At 38.1% G+C, this 24,556-nt stretch overlaps 1 protein-coding gene across 2 annotated transcripts in view; it reads right to left on the bottom strand.

Moving 5' to 3' along the window:
- The window catches only part of LOC141436046 (max dimerization protein 1-like), a gene marked incomplete in the record, with an annotated part of 377,101 nt that overhangs the window by 19,368 nt on the left and 333,177 nt on the right, over positions 1–24,556 (bottom strand). For both annotated transcript variants that reach the window (XM_074098882.1, XM_074098883.1), the window contains 1 exon segment: positions 506–734. In XM_074098882.1, the coding sequence (XP_073954983.1) occupies positions 506–734 (229 nt within the window).

The following is a 24,556-nucleotide window of genomic DNA, read 5'->3' as shown; positions in this document are numbered from 1 at the left end:
GTTAGCGTTGCGTTCAGACGTCCATCGGAACATTGACGTTGACATCAGACGTCGCGTAGAGCATAAAATAGGAGTCATAGCCTAATGTTAATTTTTGTGGCAATACAACCCAACACACACAGACGACGGGTGCGGGTCGGTAGCGGGCCGGGTTTGGACCGCGACGGGCCTATTTACATGGCGGTATATGGACGACATCACAATGACGGCGGGGATGGGTCTTGCGCGGGCGCCGCGCCCGTCTTCCGTCAGCGTCTGCAATGGGCGGTATTGTATCGCGCTGCCTTGGCACGCGCTTCCTCTTCTCAAAGGATGCCGCGTGTGACGTACACAAGTGAATTTGGCAGTTTATATCAAAGTGTTGATACAGATAACGTGGCCGGCCACCGATCGGACCCGCTCTCTATGTGAATACGACCTACCGCGTGGCTCACCCGTTGGAAACGACCCGTGTGCGTTGCGCTTGAATGATTCCTTATTAAAAATAAAGAGCTTGTCCACTCACCGCTTTCGGAGACACTGGAAGGCGATCGTTCCGCCGTGGAGACGCCCGAGGAGCTCTCCAGCGACGAGCACGAGTCAGCGCGCGTCGCGTGCGCGTGCACGGCGCTCGTCATACACGCGTCCGTGCGCGGCGACGCTCGCAGCTGCGCCAGCCGCCGCCGCAGGTAGCGCTGTTCGCGCGCTAGCTGCTCTCTGTGACTTGAGTGCCGTTTCTCTCTCTCTTCTAGACTCTGTGGGAGAATGAGTCATAAGAGCACTGTTGCCGTAGACGGGTGACATTATTTACCGACCCAGACAATAGCGACCCGATTTTACGTGTTTACGCCCATAGAAACTCATGTCAGTTTGACACAAGTTTGTATAGGCATGTACACGAAAAATCGGAGGCCGCATTGCCTAACGTTTCTAGCAGATTTTGCATACAAAAACTGTCATTTGATTGCGATCGTGAGCGTCAAAAACTTAAGTCAATACGGCCTTAGGTCGGTATTTTCATGTCGATACCATTCGATACTATCATGTGATACTATCCGGGCAGGTAAATCGTGTCACTCCCATGAACGGGACATCGACCAGTGGCGCTAATGTCGCGATCGTATTCAGCATCTCTTTCTAACCACGTCTTATACCACATGACAGAAAGAAGTGGTGAAAACGATTTTGATTCTAAGTGTATTAAAAGCGTTTATACCTGCTGAGCTGGCAACGTTGCATTTTTGTTAGTTTTTCTCGATTATTCCATAAAAATTTATGAAAATTAAAAATGTGGTCTGATAGAACTGTTCTTACTATTTAAGTTAATGTGTCTATTACAAGAATTATTCGTGGTAGACTTTTATATTCTTTAAAAACGAACAAATGTTTGTTAACGGTTTTTAAAGAAAATTAAAGTCTATCATGCACATTTATTGGAGTACGAGTAGACACATTAACTTATATATTAAAAAGAGTTCTATCAGACCACATTTTTAATTTTCATTCAATTTTTATGGAATGATCGAGAAAAACTAACAAAAATGCAACGTTGCCAGCTCAGCAGGTATAAACGCTCTTAAGCCAACTGTATTGAAGTTTAGGTAAAGTTTTATAACAAAAACATAAATAATTATGAAAACGACTCTTTTTCAAGTAGTTTTGCGGGTTAGGGCCTGTGTATTTAGTGTATAGTTTGGCCGGATCGTCACCATATAAGTTATCATAGAATTATTATTATAGTTATCATAGAAGTTTCTTCTAGCCTATTTAAGATCGTACCTTCCCTTATCTATGCTTTGAGTGCTTAAAAAAAGCGGTTCCAAATTTAAATAAACCGTTCAACATTTAAGTTTGTATCTTCCCTAGTCTATTACTCTATGGGTTAAAAAGAATAGCATTCCATATTTAAATAAAAGAACCGGCCAGTGCGCGGTGTGAAATATGGTGCGTTATTATTCCATAAGTCGGGGCAAAATAAAGAGACAGTGGTCAGCAGACGGCGGATTTATGCCCGCATATATCATGGCTGGCAGGACTGATGTGATTCCTCAAAGTCAACGACAAAATTCTGTTCACGAGTTCAACTTTTTAGTAAGCGATTTTACGTTTTTTTTTCAGCTTTGTTTAGGTGTTGAGTCGATCAAATTATTTTGGTACACGCCTTTAGTTGTAATGCCAAATAATTTTGTGCACAGGTATTGAGTATTATTGAATATCCCTAAAGGTTGCCACTAAGATAGTGAATTACTTTATTACGATTAAATGAAAAAGCTTGACTTGTAGAAATACAGAAGAAATTGATGCCACCATAAAAAAGCGGATTATATATTTCATATTGTGAAAAAAAAAAGGATGTTTTGGAGTAGTAGAATATAAATTACGGTTTTAAAAAGTTTGTATTTGAAAATAACGTAAGCTTAACATTTTTTGTTTTAAAAAGTTGTGAAAAATTTTTTTAACATCGTTTTTCATTAAACTATTTTTTCACTGTCACTACACATTTTTTCATCTTGATGTACCCATTTTTCACTCACTAAACGTCGACTGTCATTCAATCGACATATTAAAATTTTGATTCGCTTCCAGTGGTCCGATTGACCTGAATTTGGTACAGTCACCAGCACCAATACCTGACACAACAAGCGTGCATAAAAATCTGATACGACTCTATTTCTAGGGCCGGAAGGACGTGTCAGATATTTTTGCACGCTCCGCTGTGGCAGATATTAATGCTGGTGACTGCACAGTCAACAAAAACAGTATTAAAACGAATTTTTTAACTAAAACTTATTATATTAAGTATTATGCTATGTACTTAGTTGACTTGGTTCAATGTGCTAATTGTTCAAAACTTTTTCAAATAGAAAATAATCAAGATAGCCAGCCCTACGCGTGAGGATGGCTAAAACGACCACCTGACGGCCGATGTCTTTTTATCTGTTACGTGACGCACATAGGTATTTATTTATACACAGTTATATGTCTACGTGATACCGACATGACTAAGACAAATATTGCTCCGTATATAGGCATCACCATCCCAGCCTGTAACCTGGTGGGCCCTGTAACAGGAGCAAAAAATTAAAACACAGGTTCTGCTACTCAAATGGAACTACTGTAGTTCTGCAACTTTCAAAAAGTAGTTTTATTATTATGGTTATTCCAAACAAATTAAATGGTATTTGCAATGTACGGCATCCAATAGCCTAAATGGCATTGCCTGTCACGTAACAAAATGACGGATTACGCAATACATTGCTGCTCCAATTAAACTTCAAACTATAATAAAAATCACAATACAAATTATTTTCAAAAGTTGTAGACCTAAATTAGCTCAGAATAGCATTATTTCGTACGGCCTTATTTTATGGGGATCTGCTGCAGACATTGAGTCAATTTTTATCTTACAAAAGAGAGCAATTAGAGCAATTTATAATTTGAAGACGCGTGAATCTTTAAAATCTTTTTTTAAGGAAACAGATATCCTAACCCTGCCGTCGCTTTATGTTTTTGAAATAATCATGTATGTTAGGAAGAACATATGTGATTTTCCCACTAACGTCGATAAGCCAAAGGCTACTAGAAACACAGGGAAGCTTAAAGTTCCATCTTACAGACTGGCTAAAACCAAAAAGTCTTTTCTGGGAAATTGCATACGTTTTTATAATAAAATTCCAAAAAATATTATAAATGAAACGGATACAAAATTCAGATCTATTGTCAAGAAGACATTAATATCAAAGGCGTATTATAAAGTTAATGATTATATCATGGACAGGGATATTTGGAAATAATTCCGATCCGCATTAGCGATCCCTTCAAATAGCGAACCTACTGTGTTAAAAATAAAGTTGTGTTAAATACTTGTGATGTAATAATATTGTAAATCTGTTTTAAAAAAAATATATATACCTCGTTGAGTTTCTTGCCGGATTCTTCTCAGCAGAGGTTTTTCCGAACCGGTGGTAGATTTTTTTTGACATTCATAAGTGCTTGTTATAGCCTAAATTGAATAAAGATATTTTGACTTTGACTTTGACTTTGAATGAAGAGCGGAAGCTGTGGTTTAAGTTTTTGCTCCTGTTGTAGGGCCCACCTGGTATACGTCCCACTGCTGGGCACAAGGCTCCTCTCAGAACGAGAGGGCTTGTAATGTGATGGAAGAGAATGGTTAATGCGAGCGACGCCACGAGTCTCGGCTAGGAAATAAATACATAAAAACGAATGGAAAGAAAGAAATAAACGATCAAACTCATAGTATTAGATTCTGAACGAAAAACTGAAGGCATATCGTCACCGAAATGGGCCGATGACATGAAAAATTACGACATAGAAAAGGCGTATCAAGCGCCGCCATTACCGACGAAGAAAAGCTATTAAACAACATACATGCGATATATTATGTGACGTATATTTGTCGTATATAGTCTTAGGTATGCGGGCTAAGTTGTTTGGATCACGGGCCGTGATTGGAGGTCGTATTAGCGATTGATAAAGCTATTACGACCGGATAGAAGATAGCTCAGTGGTTATAGATACTGACTATGAAGCCGAGGTCCTAGGTTCGATCGCCAGTCTACCAGATGTTAGACTGCATGAACACGCATATCTTGCATTTATTTAAACTTAGCTATCAAAAGGTCGCGGGTGAGCAAAGAAATTATTTTAGTTCATTTACAAAGTTCAAATATTTCGGATTAATAAAAAAACCTTATTATACTTCGGAACAGCTGATATTTTCTCCGTGGCTACTAACAGCAGACATGAAAAACATTAACTTCATGTGAAGTCGTGTGTTTATTACACAAACGTAACAATAAACACAAAAGTTTACCGCGTCCGTGTTACGAGAAAACCCTTGCTCTTCTCGGGTCGCTTACGAAGATCCTGTTGTCGCTTATTTTTATTATACTGCTATAAGATCTGAGCGACAAATGCGTGGTGCCTTGTATGTACAAGGAGTATACAGTGTCGTTAGATGCAAGCGACAAAGTCGTTCCAAGCGAATCGGCTAAGTAAAGTTTATTGAAGAGGTGCAGATTTTTTTTTCGATTATCTGGTTCCGAAAAGACCGAGGTACGGAATTTCATTAATTTTTATCCTCTATGGTTTAATGGTTTTTTTTTTGTGACCCAGATAACATTTGCGGCGATAATAGCAGACAAGCTACTAAGCCTTCTCGTTTTAAGAATAAGAAAAAAACGAAATGTCAACTGTCACTTTTTTTATTCGACGGGATGGAAAACGAGCAACTGGGTCTCCTGATGGTAAGAGATCACCACCGCCCATAAACATCTGCAACACCAGGGGTAGGCCTAAGATGGGATACCTCAAGTGCCAGTAATTTCACCGGCTGTCTTACTCTCCACGCCGAAACACAACAGTGCAAGCACTGCTGTTTCACGGCACTTGTGTTGACAGTGACAGTTGAAATCTCGTTTTTTTTATTGCTTGAGTGTGAAGGCTTAATAGCTTGTCTGCCATTACCGCTGTAATATGCTCGTATTTCATCGGCTTACCTTAGCCACATTAGAGCGTGTGTGTGTGTGTTTCAGTTAGGTCGCAGAATCAGTCGCCCTAGCCGAAATCGGCATGGATGACATCACTATATCAATCGAATAAAGAGAAAACTTTGATAGCTTGATAGTTCGTGTGCCGAGGTAGGTCGAGGTTATGGAAGTACTGAAGCGATTAAAAAAAAATCGTTTCACTAACAGAAAGTTAGGTACTGATTAACATTTGTCAGTTAACAGTTCCAGACATAGTCGAAGTTACGGGAAAATGAAATGAGTTGCTGGCTATTTTCCGCCACAAATATATGTATATTTATGTTATCTATGTACGTCAAATGATTTGCAAAATGAATGCCAGCGTAGTGAAATAATCAACCCATGATAGAGATACTTTGCGAGCTCCAATCGGATGGAACGACGGGTTTATACCAAATACGCTTACACTACTATCAAATCAATGTAAACGACATGTAATTGGAATAGATTTACAGCAAATTAGAGGCTACAATGTGCATATAAAGGCTATTGCTGTTCGGGTACGATACAATGGATGAGTTGAGTATAGTTAGGGTGGATGAATAAAAACGGTCAGTTCGTATTCTCGTCGTTAATCGAGAATCTAATTTCCTTTTGCAATCGGATACATAGTTTTCTTTCTAATTGAGTAGTTTCTGCAATACCATATAATAGGTAATAGGTATATCAACGATACAAGTAACGCAACATAACAGTTCAAACAGAATGTTAATGTCGCTCGAAACTAATCAGTTTTCTTCGTTGACTTGAAAGAAAAAGAAAACCGATAATAGTTTAAGTGAGTTTCATTTTTTTTTTACTTAGCTTGTAGTGTGTCCCGCTGCTGGGCAAAAGCCTCCCCTTTTTGCTTCCACTCGTCCTTATTTTTGGCCGAATTTTTAAGTGAGTTTCATAAATTGAAAAAATAAAAGATGTTCTTTCATTTTTCTATCTGGGGGCACGGCAGTGCCCCCGCCAAGTCGTGCGAAACAAAGCAAAAGGCACGGCCGTACCATACTTTTCTCGAAGCTATTCATTGACTTTATTCGACTTATTTCGTTCTTACTAAATGACAAGTTCCGACATAAAATGGTCTGAGCAACAAAGCAACAAGCGAACAAAATGGCATCCACGTTATCTGTCCTGCAAACCAAAGCTCACAAAAAGACAGGCCATTTGGCGCTCCAATAAATAATCTTGATTACAACAAAGTTAATATCTGACCTTTGTCGGATCGATTTCCCGTCAAATCGGCTTATGGAGGCGGCCAATTCTGAATTATATGTCACATTGCTATATATCTAGGGTTGCCAGGCGTCCGGATAAAGCCGGACATAGTTAGGCTTATTCAGTGCGTGTCCGGCCAAATTAAACGGTGTCCGGCTTGCCCGGCTTTTGTTAGGCTTTCACATTTTGACCAGTCACATGGTCGTTCGAGCGAGCGGCGGTGCGTCGTCGAACCAATTTAGATGAAATTTGGTATAGAGATAGTTTATGAGTCTGGGAAGGACATAGGTTACCATTTATAACGAAAAAACCGGGAAAAAAATTCGACATGAGCGAAGCCCTAATAATTTAGCGAATGCCTAAAAGTACGGCTAAACTGGATGGTGTGTCCGGCTATTAGGTTTGAGGCTTTGGCAACATATATATGTATGAGTCGCGGATGAAAGCGAAATGAAAAGAATGAATTAATTTGAGATGGAAAGGTTGCTTCACATTGCGTTGGTTTTTTCTGGAACGAAGGTTCCACTAATGTTGCAGTTTTTTTTCGGCATAGCTACTATATGGAAATATCTTGTATTTTATTTTTACAGAATAGGTATGCAAAATTATACGATTTTTTTTAATGAATACAGTTGACCATTGTGCTTTAGATTATTTTTCGTCAGAACAATTAAACAATTAGGCCATGTTTCAATCCAGTTTATTTTCTAAAAGTATTTTTCAATTAAGCAAAAAAACAAATCGTAACGTAATTCTGACTCAAATTCCGGCACATTCGTTGAACGCATTCTTAACAACATTAAGCACCAGGACGCCAACATAAAAATAAAATCGAATCGAACCGAGTCACCAACTCGATAGAACACAAACGCAAATTACTGGGATGAATTTTAAACTCCGCGTCCGCGAGACACGCCTGGTAACGGTATCGGTTATAATTTAATTGGTTATTCGAAAGTTTTCCAATCTGCATGAGAAATGCGGCGGTGGCCCGCGAGTCTTTTTGTACAACACTGTTGATTTAACTTGTACAAGCCGCCATGTTGTAATACCATAGACAATGGAAGACACGCCTCCGGTATCAACGATCTCTTGTTATAATTGAAATTCAGTTCGTGATGTTGCCGCTTTGAATTCGTTGTTCGAATTTAATAAAATAAATTCAACATTTGGTGATATCAATTCTGGTAATCGTGTTTCTTTTTTTGAAAAAAGTTGTGTCGCATTTCTGCTGCGAATTAATGAAATTAGCAGTATGAAAATTGAGATAATGCTGGCGAGAGTTTGAAAGGAAAACGGTTTGTTTTTAAATTCGTATAAAGGAGTAGGCATGGGGCGCAGCGTTTGCAGCCTCCGCGGGAAGCGGGTAATAAATCGTAGTTTTACCCGCTACCTTATTCAACGAGATGAAATATTACTATCGTTACGGGAACTTGAAAATTTTCACTATTTACGCTGGATGATTTTCGTTAACAGAAGCGGGATGGAGAAATAATGCTTATGGAGAACAGCACGCGGAAGATTTATGAGGTTTGTTTAGAGATGTGCTTAGTTTTGTGCATATTGTCGTCTGGTTTTTGCAAGCTGCCACCATAAAATTAGACTATCAAATAAACTCACCGAAGACTAAACCTAACTTAGTTCTTAAGAGTAAAATTTAGTATATTATTATGTCATAATGTTTCACTTAAGGATAAACTTTAGATTTTGTAGCTATTCGAATCCCTTTTAGCATAATTAAACTGATTATACCTAACTGAAGAACCTGATAAAAAATGGAATAAAATCAGATCCTAAAAAACATTTCAGTATGTTTTCTGTATTGTAAGTAAGAAATATTTAGATGTGATGATGATGACACTGGCAAGCGAGTAAAAAGTTTAAACTTCTAAGAAAGTTGTCATCTACGAAAATGTTTGCCGACAATTCTCATGTTAGGTAGACAGTTCATGTTAGGTAGGTATACGAACACTACGGTAACCCACCTCATTAAATTAAGTCAGTTTATTCTTCAGCCCTCCGCTCGTCCTATAATCCCATTAATATGCAGGCCTAATTAAAAGGCATGGCAACACCGTCGCAACTCATGGGAACGGCCACTTTTCATTTTATTAAAGCGGAAGAGTGCGGCGTGCGGAAATATGCGGAAATTTCAAGTTGCGGAGACTTCAATAGCGCGGAAGGCGGAAAAGGGTTCCACACAAATTAGCAGCTCGCCGCGGGGCATTTTTTTTAAATATGTAACTTTACGAGACGGTATCTCGAAGTTTTTTCTTTTGCGGCACGAGTTGATATTACCGTGAATTACTTTGAAGAATTTTAAATGCTAGAGCGCACGAATTCGTAGAATTTATTTAAGCATACTTTAATGAGATGTTTTTTTTATAAACCAGGATGAATGAGACGGCAGAAATACGGCATGGAGTTTTTAATAAAGAGTAAAATTTTTTCATTGAATTTGTTGAAGTTGAACAGATTAATCAAAAATAGATGTTTTTATTTCTTCATTGATTTATCCACGGAAGCGTCTCACCTCAAAGATCGCAAACAAAACACTGTCGCGTGTTGATGCACGTTCAGACTTCAACACGATCTTCAAAGTGTTTGATGGGGATTGCATGAGCACAAAGACCCTCATAATGTACGCACCTGCGTTAATATCTGCCATAGTGGACCGTGCAAAAATATCTAACATTTCCTACCGTCCCTAGAAATAAAAGTCATATCAGATAATTTTATGCACGGTTTGTTGTGTCAGATATTGGTGCTGGTAACTGTACAACCACTTAGCCTCAGCATGGCGGCTTGCTATCTAAAATTTAAACGTTCATGACAGTGCGAGGGTAGACGGACAAAGCGAACAATGAGGCAAGGGCGACCTCGTCTTTAGAATAAGCCGTTCGGAAGGCATATATATGTACGACTAGGGTTACCAGATGAAAAATTCAAAAGTCCGGAGAAAAAGCCTTATTTCCGTCAAAAAATCCTGAGAATTTGTCGCAATGCCAGTTTTTTTTTCAAACGTAATTTACAATTAAAAAGTCAATTATATGTGCAATCAACATGGCCGTTTATTTTTTGGTTAACCTCTATTATGTATAAAGAAGCCCTCTTGTTCTGAGAGGAAGCCTGTGCCCAGCAGTGGGACGTATATAGGCTGGGATGATGTATAAAGAAGATTATTTTTTGATTTTGTTACTTTTTAACAAAATGATGTAAAACATCTCTATTATATTGAAAATTTAAAGATTTTTAAAATCCGGCCGGAATCCTGAGAAGTCTCAAAATCCTGAGATCTCAGAACCTCCTGAGATATGGCGACCCTATGTGCGACAGTTTTTAACCCGGTACAAGTTTAATGATACCGTTGATTGTAAAGGACGCCTGAAACAAAGGGAGCGCTGTATTGAAGGTTGCTTACACGGGGAATGCGAAAAAAGGGGTGGGAGGGTTTAGCAGAAGGCAAGTGTGAGTTGTCTTTAGCGATATTTTGGTTTTCAATTTTCGCGGTACTTAAAAAATATTCTGTATAAAAATTAAAATCTGTCGCGGAATTCTACACCTTGTTTTTATGTTTCCGTTAACTTCGACAGACGATTTTGTTTTCATACATACTATAAGTTCACAGTCATTGTTAAAATTCAAATTATAAAATTCACAAACTTCATCATCATCATCATACGTCCCACTGCTGGGCACAGGCCTACTCTCAGAATGAGAGGGCTTGGGCCGTAGTTCCCACGCGGGCCCAGTGCGGATTGGGAACTTCACACACACCATTGAATTGCTTCGCAGGTTGTTTTCCTTCACCGTATTAGCTCGTGGTAAAGTTCGCACATGAATTTTGAAAAACTCAGATTTTGAAATTTACCACGAGCTAATTTTTCAATAATATTTAGGTAACCGTTTTAATATTATTTGGTGATTCAATTTAGGTGATAGATCTACTATTTTAGGAACAAATATTATTTACTAGGTCGCCGAAAACGCATATTTATTAGGTGATCAATAAAATCAATGTCTGTGTGTGTGTGTGTGTGTGTGTGTGTGTGTGTGTGTGTGTGTGTGTGTGTGTGTGTGTGTGTGTGTGTGTGTGTGTGTGTGTGTGTGTTGTGACACCGTAGCTCTTAAACGGGTGGACCGATTTAAATGCGGTTTTTTTTAATTGAAATCAGGTTGTCTAGCCATGGTCCTTAGACATGTTTCATCAAAATCAGTGCAGCCGTTTTTGAGATATTGAAGTTTGAAGCGACAAAGTCGGGGGTTTTCAAACTTTTTATTGGTTAGTTATTAAGCAAATTAGAGAGTAAGTAGCTAGTCCATATATACACCTATGAGGTTAAAATTAATCTTAAAAAATGGTTGCAAAGCCTCTGTTATCAGGACACCGAAAATCTCCTCTTAGTAGTATCCTAAACGAGGTTATATGTATTTAAGCTACCTTTGTATCATTATTAGTAGTATTATTATTATCATTTTTTAATTCTTCTTTTGTATCTTTGTTGTATTATTGTTTATTGTACAACTATCATAGGCAGTTCTTCGATTCATGTACTTATGCTTGTATCGCAGATGTCGGAGAACTCATCATCACTGTTCCCCAAGACACAGGTCATTACCTAGTTTGGGGGTCGGAATGTATATTTAATTATTTATCCACTAGCTGTGCAATAAACATTTTTTTTTCTTTTTTTCATATCTGCCGAAGAACCGACAACCATTTGAGTAAACGAGTTGTTAAGTGGAGATTGCGTCTCGGCAAACAGTTTTCACACGACATGGACGCACGTACCCTTATATACAACAAAAAAGTCTACAACAATGAATTTCCTCATAATTTATTAAGCATTCCGCACGTTGAACACAACATTATAATTGATAGCAACCATCGATCGCGCGCGAAAGCGAAACAAAGGGAAGTCCGCAACAATAATCACATATAACGAGTGCTTATTGTTCGCGGAGTTATTTATCCTCGGCACCCGTGCCAATTATACCGTGCGATATCGATGCTGTAATATATATCTGTTTCCGCATCTATCACGAATTATAAGGTCCGTTTATGGGCCATGAAGTTAATGGGAGGACGTTAGTGATGAATTAAACGCTGTAAAAGTACAATAAATACAAGCGTTAATAAGAATTATGAGCCACTAGAGAGTGTAACGATTATGAATGCGTTTAATCATCTGTTAAACTGTTTATTAGGCAAGCCAGCCGAGTTCCTAGATTTTAGATGTAATGGTTTCTGTTAAAGGCTGACCAGAATTATGAAAAACCATGCCATATTGCGGAAAACCAGTAGAACTAATTTCTTGCACTGGTAACACTAAATTCAAATGTCTATTGCTGTGAAAGTTTAAACGTTGTTTGCGCGTGGTATTTTAAAGTGTTATTTTGTGTTTTTGTGCGTTAAAATGCCGAAGATTAGTCATAGCCTTGGAAGGAAAATAATTCACAATGTATAAAAGTATTTTTCATAGAAAAAGTACGAGGGATTAGAAAATATTCCTTTAAAATAACATCACCGACACCGTTGTCAATATGATTGGTAGGTATCGTATAGCAAGTGTAAAGAATGTTGCAATATAACGTAGAAGCGCTGTCCTCGCTTCAGGTTTTTTATATTCCTTTGTCATCAGCCTTTATGTGCAGACAGTTAATTTTACTTAATTAAATATACTGTAACTACAACACATTGATAAAACTGGAATCAAATCCGGGTCTTCGCCAGTCTGAGGCGCGTGATGTACCCCTACACCACCTCTAAAATTTCCCAATGACCCACATAGATGGCGCTGGGTGATAAATACGCAAATAGTAACTGAACAGAGCAGGGCACACAGACACTTTTTAATCGAATTTGCTTAAAGGAGTTTTTACCTTGAAAATTTTATATAGTATAGTACTATACTGAGCGGCAAAAAATCTAGCCCTCAAATGTAAAAGTTAATTTTGTATGTAGAGCCGGGCATATATTCATTTTTGGAGCGTTTTTGCTATGTCATTAGTGGCTCCGCAGGTGTTATTAAAAGAGGTAATGCCCATGGTTGTTTTTTAATGAAAATTTAAGACAATACCGATGCTGAATTAAGCGTGATTACAATTCTTGTGAGTTGTCTTTCCGTTGTGCTAATAAACGTGTGACGCTGATGACGCTTGACCGCGCGGTCAAAACGCTCGAATATTCGCCCGGGCCGCATTTTGTGCCGCTGAGTATATTATTAAAAAAATCCAAACGAGACTTAACAATACTAAAAGCAAATCACACTAGTTCCGCCCATCGCATTGTACCGAAACCTTTCTCGGGTAACTATTTAACAACTTGGCAACATTTTACAAACTGTCAGGGCAACGCGTAACACGTATTTTTGCGCAAATGTTCAAAATGCGGAACCTCGCTGTACATGACGCTGACGAGGGGCGCGTCACTCCGGCCCACAAATGGCGGAAATGTGAGAGTAAACATGTTGTACGACACGTGTGTTGAACCTTTCGGAGGTGCGACTCTATTGCGTCGGACGTGCGAGGTATTGTTTTGAATTATAAAAAAGTTTTGACGGTTTACGCATTTTGAACGCACGATAATTACACTTGAGGGTTATTCCAAATGATAAATCATCATACTTGTAGCAACTTGACTCCATTTATTATTACAAGCTTTTGTTTAGTTTCACCTGTCCCGTTGTCTGTCTGTCTGTCGGTAATCAAATCTTGCAAGTTAAATTTGACCAACTACTAGTAGTCAGATTGACTTGAAATTTGTAATACCTACTTATGTAAATCACGTGACAATACAATAATCTAGTAATGGCATCAGTCCAACCAGGATCGTCTCTGCAGGACGGAACTCTTCAACGGTTAATAGCATCGACATGATTTGGTATGCAAATGTAGTTTGAGTGACAATGCAAGTACAGTCAACAAAAAGTACAGTCAGCAAAAAAAAGCTTTTATTATATAAGAAATATAAGTTTCCGGTAAAAAAAAAATATTTTTAATACAAGCTTTTTTTTGCTGACTGTACTTTTTGTTGACTGTACTTGTATTTTCATCCAAACTACTTTTGAATACCAAATTTTAAGTCGATGCCATTAACCGTTGAAGAGTTCCGTCCTATGGAGACGATCCTGACCAGACTACCAGGATGTCACTATCAGATTATTGTATTGTTACCAGATTTACATAAGTTTACCAAATTTCAAGTCGATCGGACTACTGGAAGTGGGTCAAATTTAACTTGCAAGATTTGACCCAAATAAATAAATAAACGAACAGAGCTTGTAACAAGATAAAAAATACGATGAAAACCGTTATGTACTACACAGTACTATAAATCTTGACGAGAAATCACAGTTGAATTCGGCATTTATGAGGCATTACGTCATCACACGCCTTCATCAAAACATTTCCGTGTACAGCTATTCAAACAAATACGTTACACGCTTACATTTCCCCGTCCAAAATCGACATTAAGCAAAGACAAAATTCCGCAGTTCCACTTTTCTCGCGTATCATTTTTTTCTTCGCACAAAATTTAATAAGCGGTAGATTTGAATGGAACGCCCCGGGCCTGGGGTGCAATTACGGCCGACAACCGACACCTAGCCTGTCAGCTTGTATCGACCGCGTGCGGAATAGACCGCGCACCGGCGGAAATTTAAAACTATACGTCGGGGACTCGGGGTTGCCATGCTGAAAAGAGATGCTTGTAGTAGAAAATAATCTGTATTTAAGGTAATATCTGACTAATGCAACCCAAAATAAATTTCTGTTATTGTTAATACAAGATTTTTTTTCTGATTGTACTTTTTGATGACTTTACTTGCATTGTCATCTTAACTGTATATCCGTACCAAATTTCAAGTCGGTACTATTAACCATTGAGGAGTTCCTTCCTGCGGAGACGATGTTGCTGGACCACCAAGATGTCACTAACTATTGTCACGAAATAAACAGGGCAAGCTAAATAAAGGTTGTAAAAATGCCCAGAACACATGATAGTTATTCATGCTTGGATAACAAGATAGAGTCAGTAACCTGAGGCCGTATTGTCTAACGCTCCATCTGACGTTCGCGATCGCATTTATCATCTCTTTTTAATCTTATGCCGTATGACAGAGAGAAGTGGTGGAAACGATTGTGATTACAAGTGTGTTAGACAATGAAGCCAGTGTTGCTAGCTTGCTATCTTAGCTGAAAAATTGTCTCGTGTATACCAAGCATTTTCTCCAGGCTCAGCTTTCTTATACCAGTTTACAACATAATAATCATACTCTGTTTAATATTTGGTTAGGCCTAGCCCGAGCCGGGATTCAGCCACGCTGTCACATCGCCCCAAAACCCGCCATTGGTAATAAATATCACGCGGCAGAATTATGATTTCCGGTAGCGGCGCGTTCTAATCGACTAACTTAAATAGCTTGGATTACGGACGTAACGGTGGATTAGTTTGTTTTATGCTTACGTTTAGTGATAAAATTTAAAGGTGCTTAGAGTAAGCAGTTTCTCAACATATTTTCACGGTTAATTATTAAAAAAAAGGCCAAGTGCGAGTCGGACTCGCGCACCGAGGGTTTCGTATAAATATTTTTATTATATGATGTAACTAAAAATTTACGGTTTTCGCAATTTTTCCTTTACCTGTGCTATAAGACGTTGCTTCGTACGAAATTTCAATATTCTGAGTTCACGGGAAGTACCCTGTAGGTTTTGATTCCCTTGCGAGTTTCGAAAATTTGCGGCATAAAGGGCTGCAGGCATTTTTTGATTGCGTTGGCTTAGAAGTTTGAATTTTTCACAGCTCCAAGTCTACTGTAGACCTGAGTATTTGATATAAATTTCAGCTTGATACCTACACGCGTTCCTGAGAAAAAGGGTCTTGACAGACAGACGGACGGACAACAAAGTGATCCTATAAGGGTTCCGTTTTTTCCTTTCGAGGTACGGAACCCTAAAAAGTATTCTAAAATAAACTTACGCCAGGTAAACTCATTGACAGAACTTAAGTGCTGATTGTTTTTCACTCGCCAGTTGCTAAAGATAGATCGAGTTAAGTAGTTACGTCCAACAAAACAATATTCAATTACAATTATACCCTTTAGACAGCGAGATGGTATGGTAATTTTTCTATAATTATAATACGAAAAAGCTCACTGCATACTGGCTGACTAGAAAAATAGAAAATAAAGAACATGGCTCACCCTCGCAAATCATATTCCGTTTCAAATTCGACTTTGAAATATTCTATTTTCGAATATTAAAGTGGTTTCCAATAATTTCATTCGGTGGCCAGCCAGTGACAGCGTTATTGTCATGTCGACGTGAACGTGAGGTTGAATGGCGTTTGAATTCCATAGTCTATTGCCAATTTAAAAATAATATGACGTGTCTGGCAGTTTAATGACAACCTAAAAATTAAAAACTGGCTACAGACCTTAACCTGAAGAAAAAAGAAACTTACAGCCTATTCATAAAAAATCCTTAATTGAGTTTGATCGGTCTGTTACTTAGCAGACTGATTAAGCTTGTTAGACGGTTGTCAAGAAGTGTGATTCATAAACGCTTGCTAGCAGTCTGCTAGTTGTTGAGCTGCTGATAGACGGATTAGACGCGTTATGTTGGCCACCTTGACAATCAAAGACAAAAAATGGCCTAATCGATAATTAAAAAAAAAAATTGACAGCAGTGACAGCAAATTACCAGGAAAAAAAATAAAAAGCGAGATGTTTGTTTTCCCGCCATTTCCGATCCGCATGTTATGTTGTGCAAAAAGCCATAATTATGTTAATCATCTTATTTTTTTTTCATATTTATTGTTGCTAATTTAGAGGATTTTTAAATACAAATTCCTGAAAATAATTTTTCCTGTTTTTTTTTTTAATCTGCGTAGCCCTGCCTTCACTATAAATATCTTCGGTACCTATGGTTTTTTGCTCTAGTCAAAGTCAGCTGTTCAAACTTGTGGCGGCCATTTTGTGACTTAGCAGAGAGATAAAGGAGGGTCTACGGTCCTCTAACTTTAGCAGAGCCTTGATCGACTGATTAGCGCTAACAGACGTTTATGAATCATGTTTTTTTAGCATCGGGCCTTCAAGGAGCCTTCAAGGAGGCTCTAACTTTTTATGAATAAGGCTGTTAATGTGTCCAATAGCTTAGTTCACTCTTTCTTCTAAGTGGCTTATTTGACTAAGTACAGTGCAGTGGTAGGTCAATGCAGTGGCTGTACATGTTATACACAACAATGAGACTTAATGTATATAATGTGGTTCCTTTTAGGATAGATAGGTATTTCTGTGCCCTGACAGGGAAAAGGTATTCATACGATTTTACGCACCAAAATTAGTTTTAGTTTTCAGATAGCGAGGTTAGTGTATGTAGTATGTGTACCCAGATGTATTTTTTTGCATCCATAAAACTTTATACCTATATTTATTTCACGGTTGAAAAATTGGAAAAAAATAATATTTTCTTAGAGAGCTAGATAATAATTTCAGAGACTTATCTAATAATATCTCACACGCCAGGATGTGTGACATAACATCTTCTGCCTAGAAATATTCTCATAAAATAATTAATCGTTTGACATATCGTTTTGCAGGTGGTAGGACCTTGTGCAAGGTCCGCCCGGATTGCTACCACCATCTTGCTCGCTAATCTTGCCGTGAAGCAGCAGTGCTTGCACTGTTGTGTTTCAGTGTGGAGAGTAAGACAGCCGGTGAAATTACTGGCACTTGAGGTATCCCATCTTAGGCCTCTAGGTTGGCAACACATCTGCAATCCCCCTGGTATTGCAGGTGTCTATGGGCGGTGGTGATCTCTTACCATCAGGAGACCCACTTGCTCGTTTGCCATCCAGTCAAATAAATAAAAAATATCGTTTATTAACATCAGATGAGTAGTTTACGAATTATGATAAAACATAGGTAGATACTTAATACAAACACATACACCGATACAATCATAATCCTAATGCTTTGCCTTTGTCGATTAAAATAATGCTGCGTGTCTTCTATTTATGGCTGCCAGCAACATTTTTAAGGTGTTAGAAAATAGTGACGAATAAAGCAATTTTCACACTGGCCACCTACACGCGACGTATGTGCGAACGGCGGGCATAAGTCGGACTGTTCAATAATTCATCCAGGACCGCCTTTAGAAGGTCCGACATAGCTTATTGCCCACCCGAGCGAGTGGCCAGTACGTATTGCTGTTTGAGTATTTATAAAAGGGAGTAATATTGAATTTAGAATGGAATGGGTATCACTATCTTGGTAGCTCATGGATGCTTGCTGCAAAAAAGTCTTCAAGTGGTCTTAGCTTTATAATACAGGTAATTTTTCTTACTTGATATAAAATTGGTGTTTTTTAACTCAGCTAATGCTAAATAATGTAAGTCAAGAATGAACTATTACAATTATATTTTTAAAATAAGTCTTATTTTAATTTAGGGTTTTCATACTCTCACTTTTGCAATTTAATTTTAACTGAAATGAAAATTTTAAATTAAATCAGACTAATTTAAACAAATTCATTTAGTATACTTAGCAAGAAACATTAATTTCATAGCACGTAAAAATGCCTGTAAAAGTGACAAAACGTATGTAACTGTGAAGATAAAACCAGTTTTGAAGATTAAATCGAATTTTAATTCCACCTAGCAAGCGGCCATCAGAGACGATAAGTATTGAAACTATTGATATAAAAATCGATGTTTTTCTTATTCAAATTGGCAACACTACTCAACGTGGCCAAAATATTCGAAGTATTTTTGCCAACATAAAAGTCGCGTTTAATTCCCGTGTGCTGTTAATTATGAACTTTCGTTAACTGGCTATCATTAATCGCGTACCATTTCATCATTTTCTAAAGCAAGCACTCCACCCATTCACAATTTTAATCCACACGTAAAACCTCCTTTACCTCCCTAGGGCGTTTAAAATAGAAGCGGAAATTTTCAAGCTTAAATTCAATATGAATGCTGTAATTAGAGTTCAGCCATCGAGCTCTAATTGGCTTGACTGAATGCAATTAAACTATTTACCATTAAGTTGATTTGTTTTATTTAAATGTTGGTGTTTTCGCGTTGTACATTTGAATTAAGTACATATCTACAACCATTACAGGTGAATGAATATTAGTAGTGATAATGAAGTATGAAAACATCATGTGGTTATAGGGAGCAATTGGTTAAATTTATGTTACCTTTGAACATGTTTATTAAAAGATTGGGAAACTTTTCTGAAGAACAAAATGCCCAATATGTCTACAAGCGCCATTCAATTACCCAAAGTTGTACTACAACTTGAGCTTATGTCGATTTAATGATGATTCTCAATAATTTTTCCGAATAATATATAATCATAATGTACCATTTTAATAAATTTTTATTTGCCATAATATAATTTATATCTGAAACGGTACAGTCACCAGCACCAATATCTGATACAACAAGCGTGCATAAATATCTAATACGACTCTACTTCAGGCCGGAAGGACGTGTCAGATATTTTTGCACGCTCCGCTGTGGTAGATATTAATGCTGGTGACTTGTACTTACCTACTAAAATTAACCAAACCTACTTTAATCTATAGAATGACATTTCAAAAGTCCTGAAAACAGCATGGCCTTATATATTTTATGACAATAACAGGTATGGCAATTAATATCTGCCTGCAATAGTTCTTTGCAAATCTTGAGTCAAAAATGAAATTGTTCATTTTTCGAGATATGCCCATCTAACCGGCGCCGCCCCGTGGGCCTGTGGGCCAATCCCTCTCACTCTGAGAGGATTCCTGTGCCCTACAGTAGGACTTAGAGATGATGATCATCTAAAACTATCCCGCCCGTGTGCTGAAAGCCTCAGCGCCAGCGATCAATTCCCGCCGACCTTGCACCCGATGCCTACTAAAGCCGTTACATTTTTCCTTGCACTCTACTAATTAGGGTTGCCAGGATATTTATTGCCTGGGACCTCCCCGGCCTCCGGCCACGCCTTTGCGTAGTACCAGACTTTGCCCTGCGGGTTAATTATGGCTGTGATTAAATACCAGCCCTAGTCTAAGGTCGCTCTTAGGTGTTTACAAGCTATTGCTTTCGAGGGCAGTAATGTACTATTATTACTGACGTGTTCATTGGTGTTGTAAGTTTATCCCCCTGCCGCTCAGTGTCCTTTAAATATGGGTTTTATTGAAATGTCACATAGAACTCTTTCATTTCTTTTCAAGTGACATAAAGTTTCATGTTCATAAAACAAAAATTTGAGTTATGCAGAAAGTAAAAGATGTCCTTAATTTTCTTCAATAGTCAAAAACATTAAATAACTTGATATATTTATAGAAAAAACACGTTATAATTTAAGAGTTACTTGAACCACCGTTCCCGTTACCGTGGCCGTTATTACTATGAAGTAAAATTTCATTATATCTCTTTACATCGTGAAATTACACGTTTTGGAAGTTTCTCTAATTAAGTGTGGGTACAGTTTTATGGTCGACTATATTTTACATAATTAGATTTCTATCTGTATCGCTTTATAGATACGCTAACAGGGTAGAAAATGCCTAATTTACATGGACCTAGTGCTTTATAGACCAATCATCGCCACTACCATCAGCCAGGTATTAGCGCTTACCATCAGGCGATCCGTTTGCTCGTTTGCCCCCTATTCTATAAAAAAAACTGAATTCGCAGACATTTTACTACATAGATGCAGCACTAACGGGCCCATATCGGCTCGCATACTTATTGAAGTCCGAATGTAATGTTTGTCAGAACGATCGTTTGTCATAACTCTTTTTTCTCTGAATCCAATAATTATTCAGAATTGTTATAAAACAAACCTAACCTAACCTATAGTTTTCTATAAGATGACCGTTTAAAAATTTCAGAAAATTGTAAGGTTTCAGTGGGAAACAAATTATGACAAACAACGATTCGGACAAAAATTACGGTATGACTAGCGAAGAGTATGCGAACTTTGGCGCTCCCTAAAATATTACCAGGAAGTGTGTTACAAAGAAAATCCAAGTCGGGAAATACAACGAAAAAGGTCAAACATTACCCAGTGGGCGTCGACCTGATATCGCTCGCTTATTCATTGGACGATTACCTATATAAGGAAAAGCACTCATTTAACGTAGTTCCTATTCTTTGTTCCCTAAACTCGCAACCTTCGCTTTGCATCGAGTTGGATAAACACGGATCTATACAAACCGGTGAAGCGCGAATCGGACTCGCACACGAAGTGTTCCGTACCATTATTTATATACAACATTAGGCATTGGCAAAAAAAACACGTTTGTTGTATAGGAGCCCCCCTTAAATATTTATTTTATTAAAAAAAAAATCTTAAAGTGAATATACAACTAAAAAGCGTCTACCTGTTGCCGTTATTAATATCGAGCAAAAACCGCAAAAAAAAAACCCCTAACTTAAATATTTATTTTATTATGTTTTTGGTAAGTATTAAATTTGTTGTTATAGCGGCAATAGAAATACATAATCTGTGAAAATGTCACTGTCTAGCTATCACGGTTCATGAGATACAGCCTGGTGACACACAGACAGTGGAGAATTAGTAGTAGGAGTGGAGTCTTAGCAGTAGTTAGTAGACCCTATGGTACCCTTTGGGTACGGAACCCTAATAACAACGTAGTATTTGATGTTTTGTTTGGCGCGTTCAAAAGATTCCTGTTGGCTAGTTTTGCTAAAGTTTTCCTGTAGCCGTATTGTCTAACGCTTTGATGTTTGCGACCGCATCCACCAGCTCTTTCTTCCCTCATCTTATAACTTATGACAGAAAGAGAGAAGACGATTGTGATTACAAGTGTGTTAAGCAATAAGTCATCTGTAAAGCTCCATGTTTAATGTGTGCGAGTTTCCTTGTGATTAGAGATGAAAAACCGTTGTTTTACAGGCTATATAGCGTGTTCTTTTCTGTTTCCGGTGACATCGATAGATGTCTCAGCTCATTGTAGGTATAGAAACTATAAACAGATACCTGGCAATTTACTTTTGGCATAAATGGAAAAAACCGTTATCGTTCATAATAATACATATTGAATACACAGTCCTTGTAAAAAATAAATTGTAACCTCTCTTTTTAATCCTCTTTTACCAATTATGGATTTAAACTAGCTTTTACCCGCGCTTCGCTCGCGTTAACCATAACATTTCAAAAGAAGCAAGCAATCAAGCAAGCAAGCCAGCAAGCATGCAAGTGAGCATGTAAGCAAGCATGCAAGCAAGCATGTTAATTATGCAAGGAATAGTGCAAGCAATCATGCATTCGAGCATGCAAGCAAAACATGCATTCAAAGCTTGCATTCTAGCATGCAAGCAAGCATGCAAGTGAGCATGTAAGGAAGCATGTAATTATGCAAGGAATAGTGCAAGCAAGCATGCATTCGAGCATGCAAGCAAGCATGCATTCAAAGCTGCATTCTAGCATGCAAGCAAGCATGCAAGTATGTAAGGAATAGTGCAAGCAAGCATGCATTCGAGCATGCAAGCAATCATGCATTCAAGCATGCAAGCAAGCATGCAAGCAAGCGTGCAAGTAAGCATGCAAGTCAGCATGCAAGCAAGCATGTAAGGACGCATGCAAGCAAGCATGCAAGCAAGCATGCATTCAAAGCTGCATTCAAGCATGCAAGCAAGCATGTAATTTTGCAAGAAATAGTGCTAGTAGTAAGCATGCATTCGAGCATGCAAGCAAACATGCATTCAAGCATGCAAGCAGCATGCAAGCAAGCATGCAAGCAAGCATGCAAGCAAGCATGCAAGAAATCATGCAAGCAAGCATGCAAGCAAGCATGCAAGCAAACATGCAAGCAAGCATGCAAGCAAGCATGCAAGCAAGCATGAAAGTGAGCATGTAAGTAAGCATGTAATTATGCAAGGAATGTTGCAAGCTCTGCTGCAAGCAAGCATGTCAGCAAGCATGCAAGCAAGCATGCAAGCAAGCATGCAAGCAAGCATGCAAGCAAGCAAACAAACATGCAAGCAGGCAAACAAATATGCAAGCAGGCATGCAAGAAGGCATGCAAGTGAGCATGTAAGTGAGCATGTAAGCAAGCATGTAATTATGCAAGGAATAGTGCAAGCAAGCATGCATTCGAGCATGCATTGAAGCATGCAAGCAAGCATGAAATTTTGCAAGAAATAGTGCTAGTAGTAAGCATGCATTCAAGCCTGCATTCAAGCATGCAAGCAAGCATGCATTAAATCATGCAAGCAAGCGTGGAAGCAATCGTGTAAGCAAGCATGTGATTATGCAAGAAATGGTGCAGCAAGCAAGCAAGCATGCTTTTTAACACATTATTAAGTCAGCTCAGTCAGCTCCGCGGTTAGAATACAAAAACAAACTTTTGGTCATCCCTTGGGAATGGCAATTTTTTTCGGGATAAAAAATATCCTATTATTTATTCTGGACCTCTAATATGACGTATGCAAAATTTCATAGGAATCGGTGCAGTAGTTACGGCGTGAAAGCGTAACAAACAAACAAAACAAAACAAACTCACTTTCCCCTTTATAATAGTATAAGGAAGGAAGGATTATACAATTCTATAAACAGATTCATAATACTTCACTAATTATTATCTATATAAATAAAAATTGATCGTAAAACGTCTTGCTTAGCGCAAAAACTCGGGAAAGGCTGGACCGATTTTCGCTAATTCTTTCTTTTTGGTTGTTATTATCAGAAGAAGTTTTTATGAAAGAAAATTTGGAAAAATTACAACGGGGGCGAAGCTGCGGGCAACAGCTAGTTAGGAATAACTTACAATGTTTGTCGCACATAGTAAAAATAATTTTAATTCTTGATTATCTTTTAAACAATAAGAGTAAGGTCACTAGTTTATTTAGGGAAAATCCACATCATTTGTCGTAAAAACATAATTACATAAGTGTTAAGTTTTTAACTTACATTTAAAGTACGACCAAGTAAAACTAAATCCACAAATTCAGGTCATACTTTTCATTAACTTAAGTTAAAACATGAATTTGTGGTTGGATTTTATGGACTTTATATTCTATGAAGTAATAAATTAGTCTAAGATAAGAGCAAGGAAATTGTTTTAAAAGTTTTTAATGCTCGACGGACCGAATAGATTCTTTGCACGCTCCTGAACTAAGCGCTGCGCGAACTTTAATAATAACTTGCTAAAAGAAAAGGGAATTCAAAAGAGTAAAAATGCAAAACTTAAAAGTATGTTTTTAAAAACAGCGTACTGTTAAAACTATTGCGAGCACCAGATTGCTTATGCAGACGGACGCTCATCGGCGTTCACGGATCCGAGATGAAATCAAGGTCAAAGTCAAAGTGAATATTCTACAAGTTAAATGTAGGCTTTTTTCATTTACCAGGACATTCTGTTCAGAAAATACCATGATTCATTAGAAATTGGACGCCCATCGGGCGTCTGCGGCTCCACGGACTCTTAGGGTCCACCAATACGCCGATAGGCGTCAATGGCTGTACATGAGTTAAGCAATCTCTAGAGTACGATATTATGTGGAAATAGCTTCTGTAACTGCATACAATCGGACAAGGTCACCGCTCCCAGCGTGCACCTTTTACGCGCCTTTTTTCACACCTTGTTAAGGAAGTCAGTTGACTAAAATGTTAAACATGTAGTTTGAAGTATCATCATCATTCCAAATCTATACATGTTTACATTGCTGGCACAGGCCGCCTTTCAGTATGAGCAGGGCTTGCGTCGTAGTTCCCAGACAGGCCAGTGTGGATTGGGAACTTCAGACAACATTTAATTAGTTTGCAGGTTGTGCAGGGCCCCTCACGATGATTTTCTTC

This window comes from Choristoneura fumiferana, chromosome 16 (genome assembly GCF_025370935.1).
Source record: "Choristoneura fumiferana chromosome 16, NRCan_CFum_1, whole genome shotgun sequence".
Classification (NCBI taxonomy): Eukaryota; Metazoa; Arthropoda; class Insecta; order Lepidoptera; family Tortricidae; genus Choristoneura; species Choristoneura fumiferana.
The sequence above is the reverse complement of the archived record's forward strand: the minus strand, read 5'-3'. Positions and strand labels throughout refer to the sequence as shown.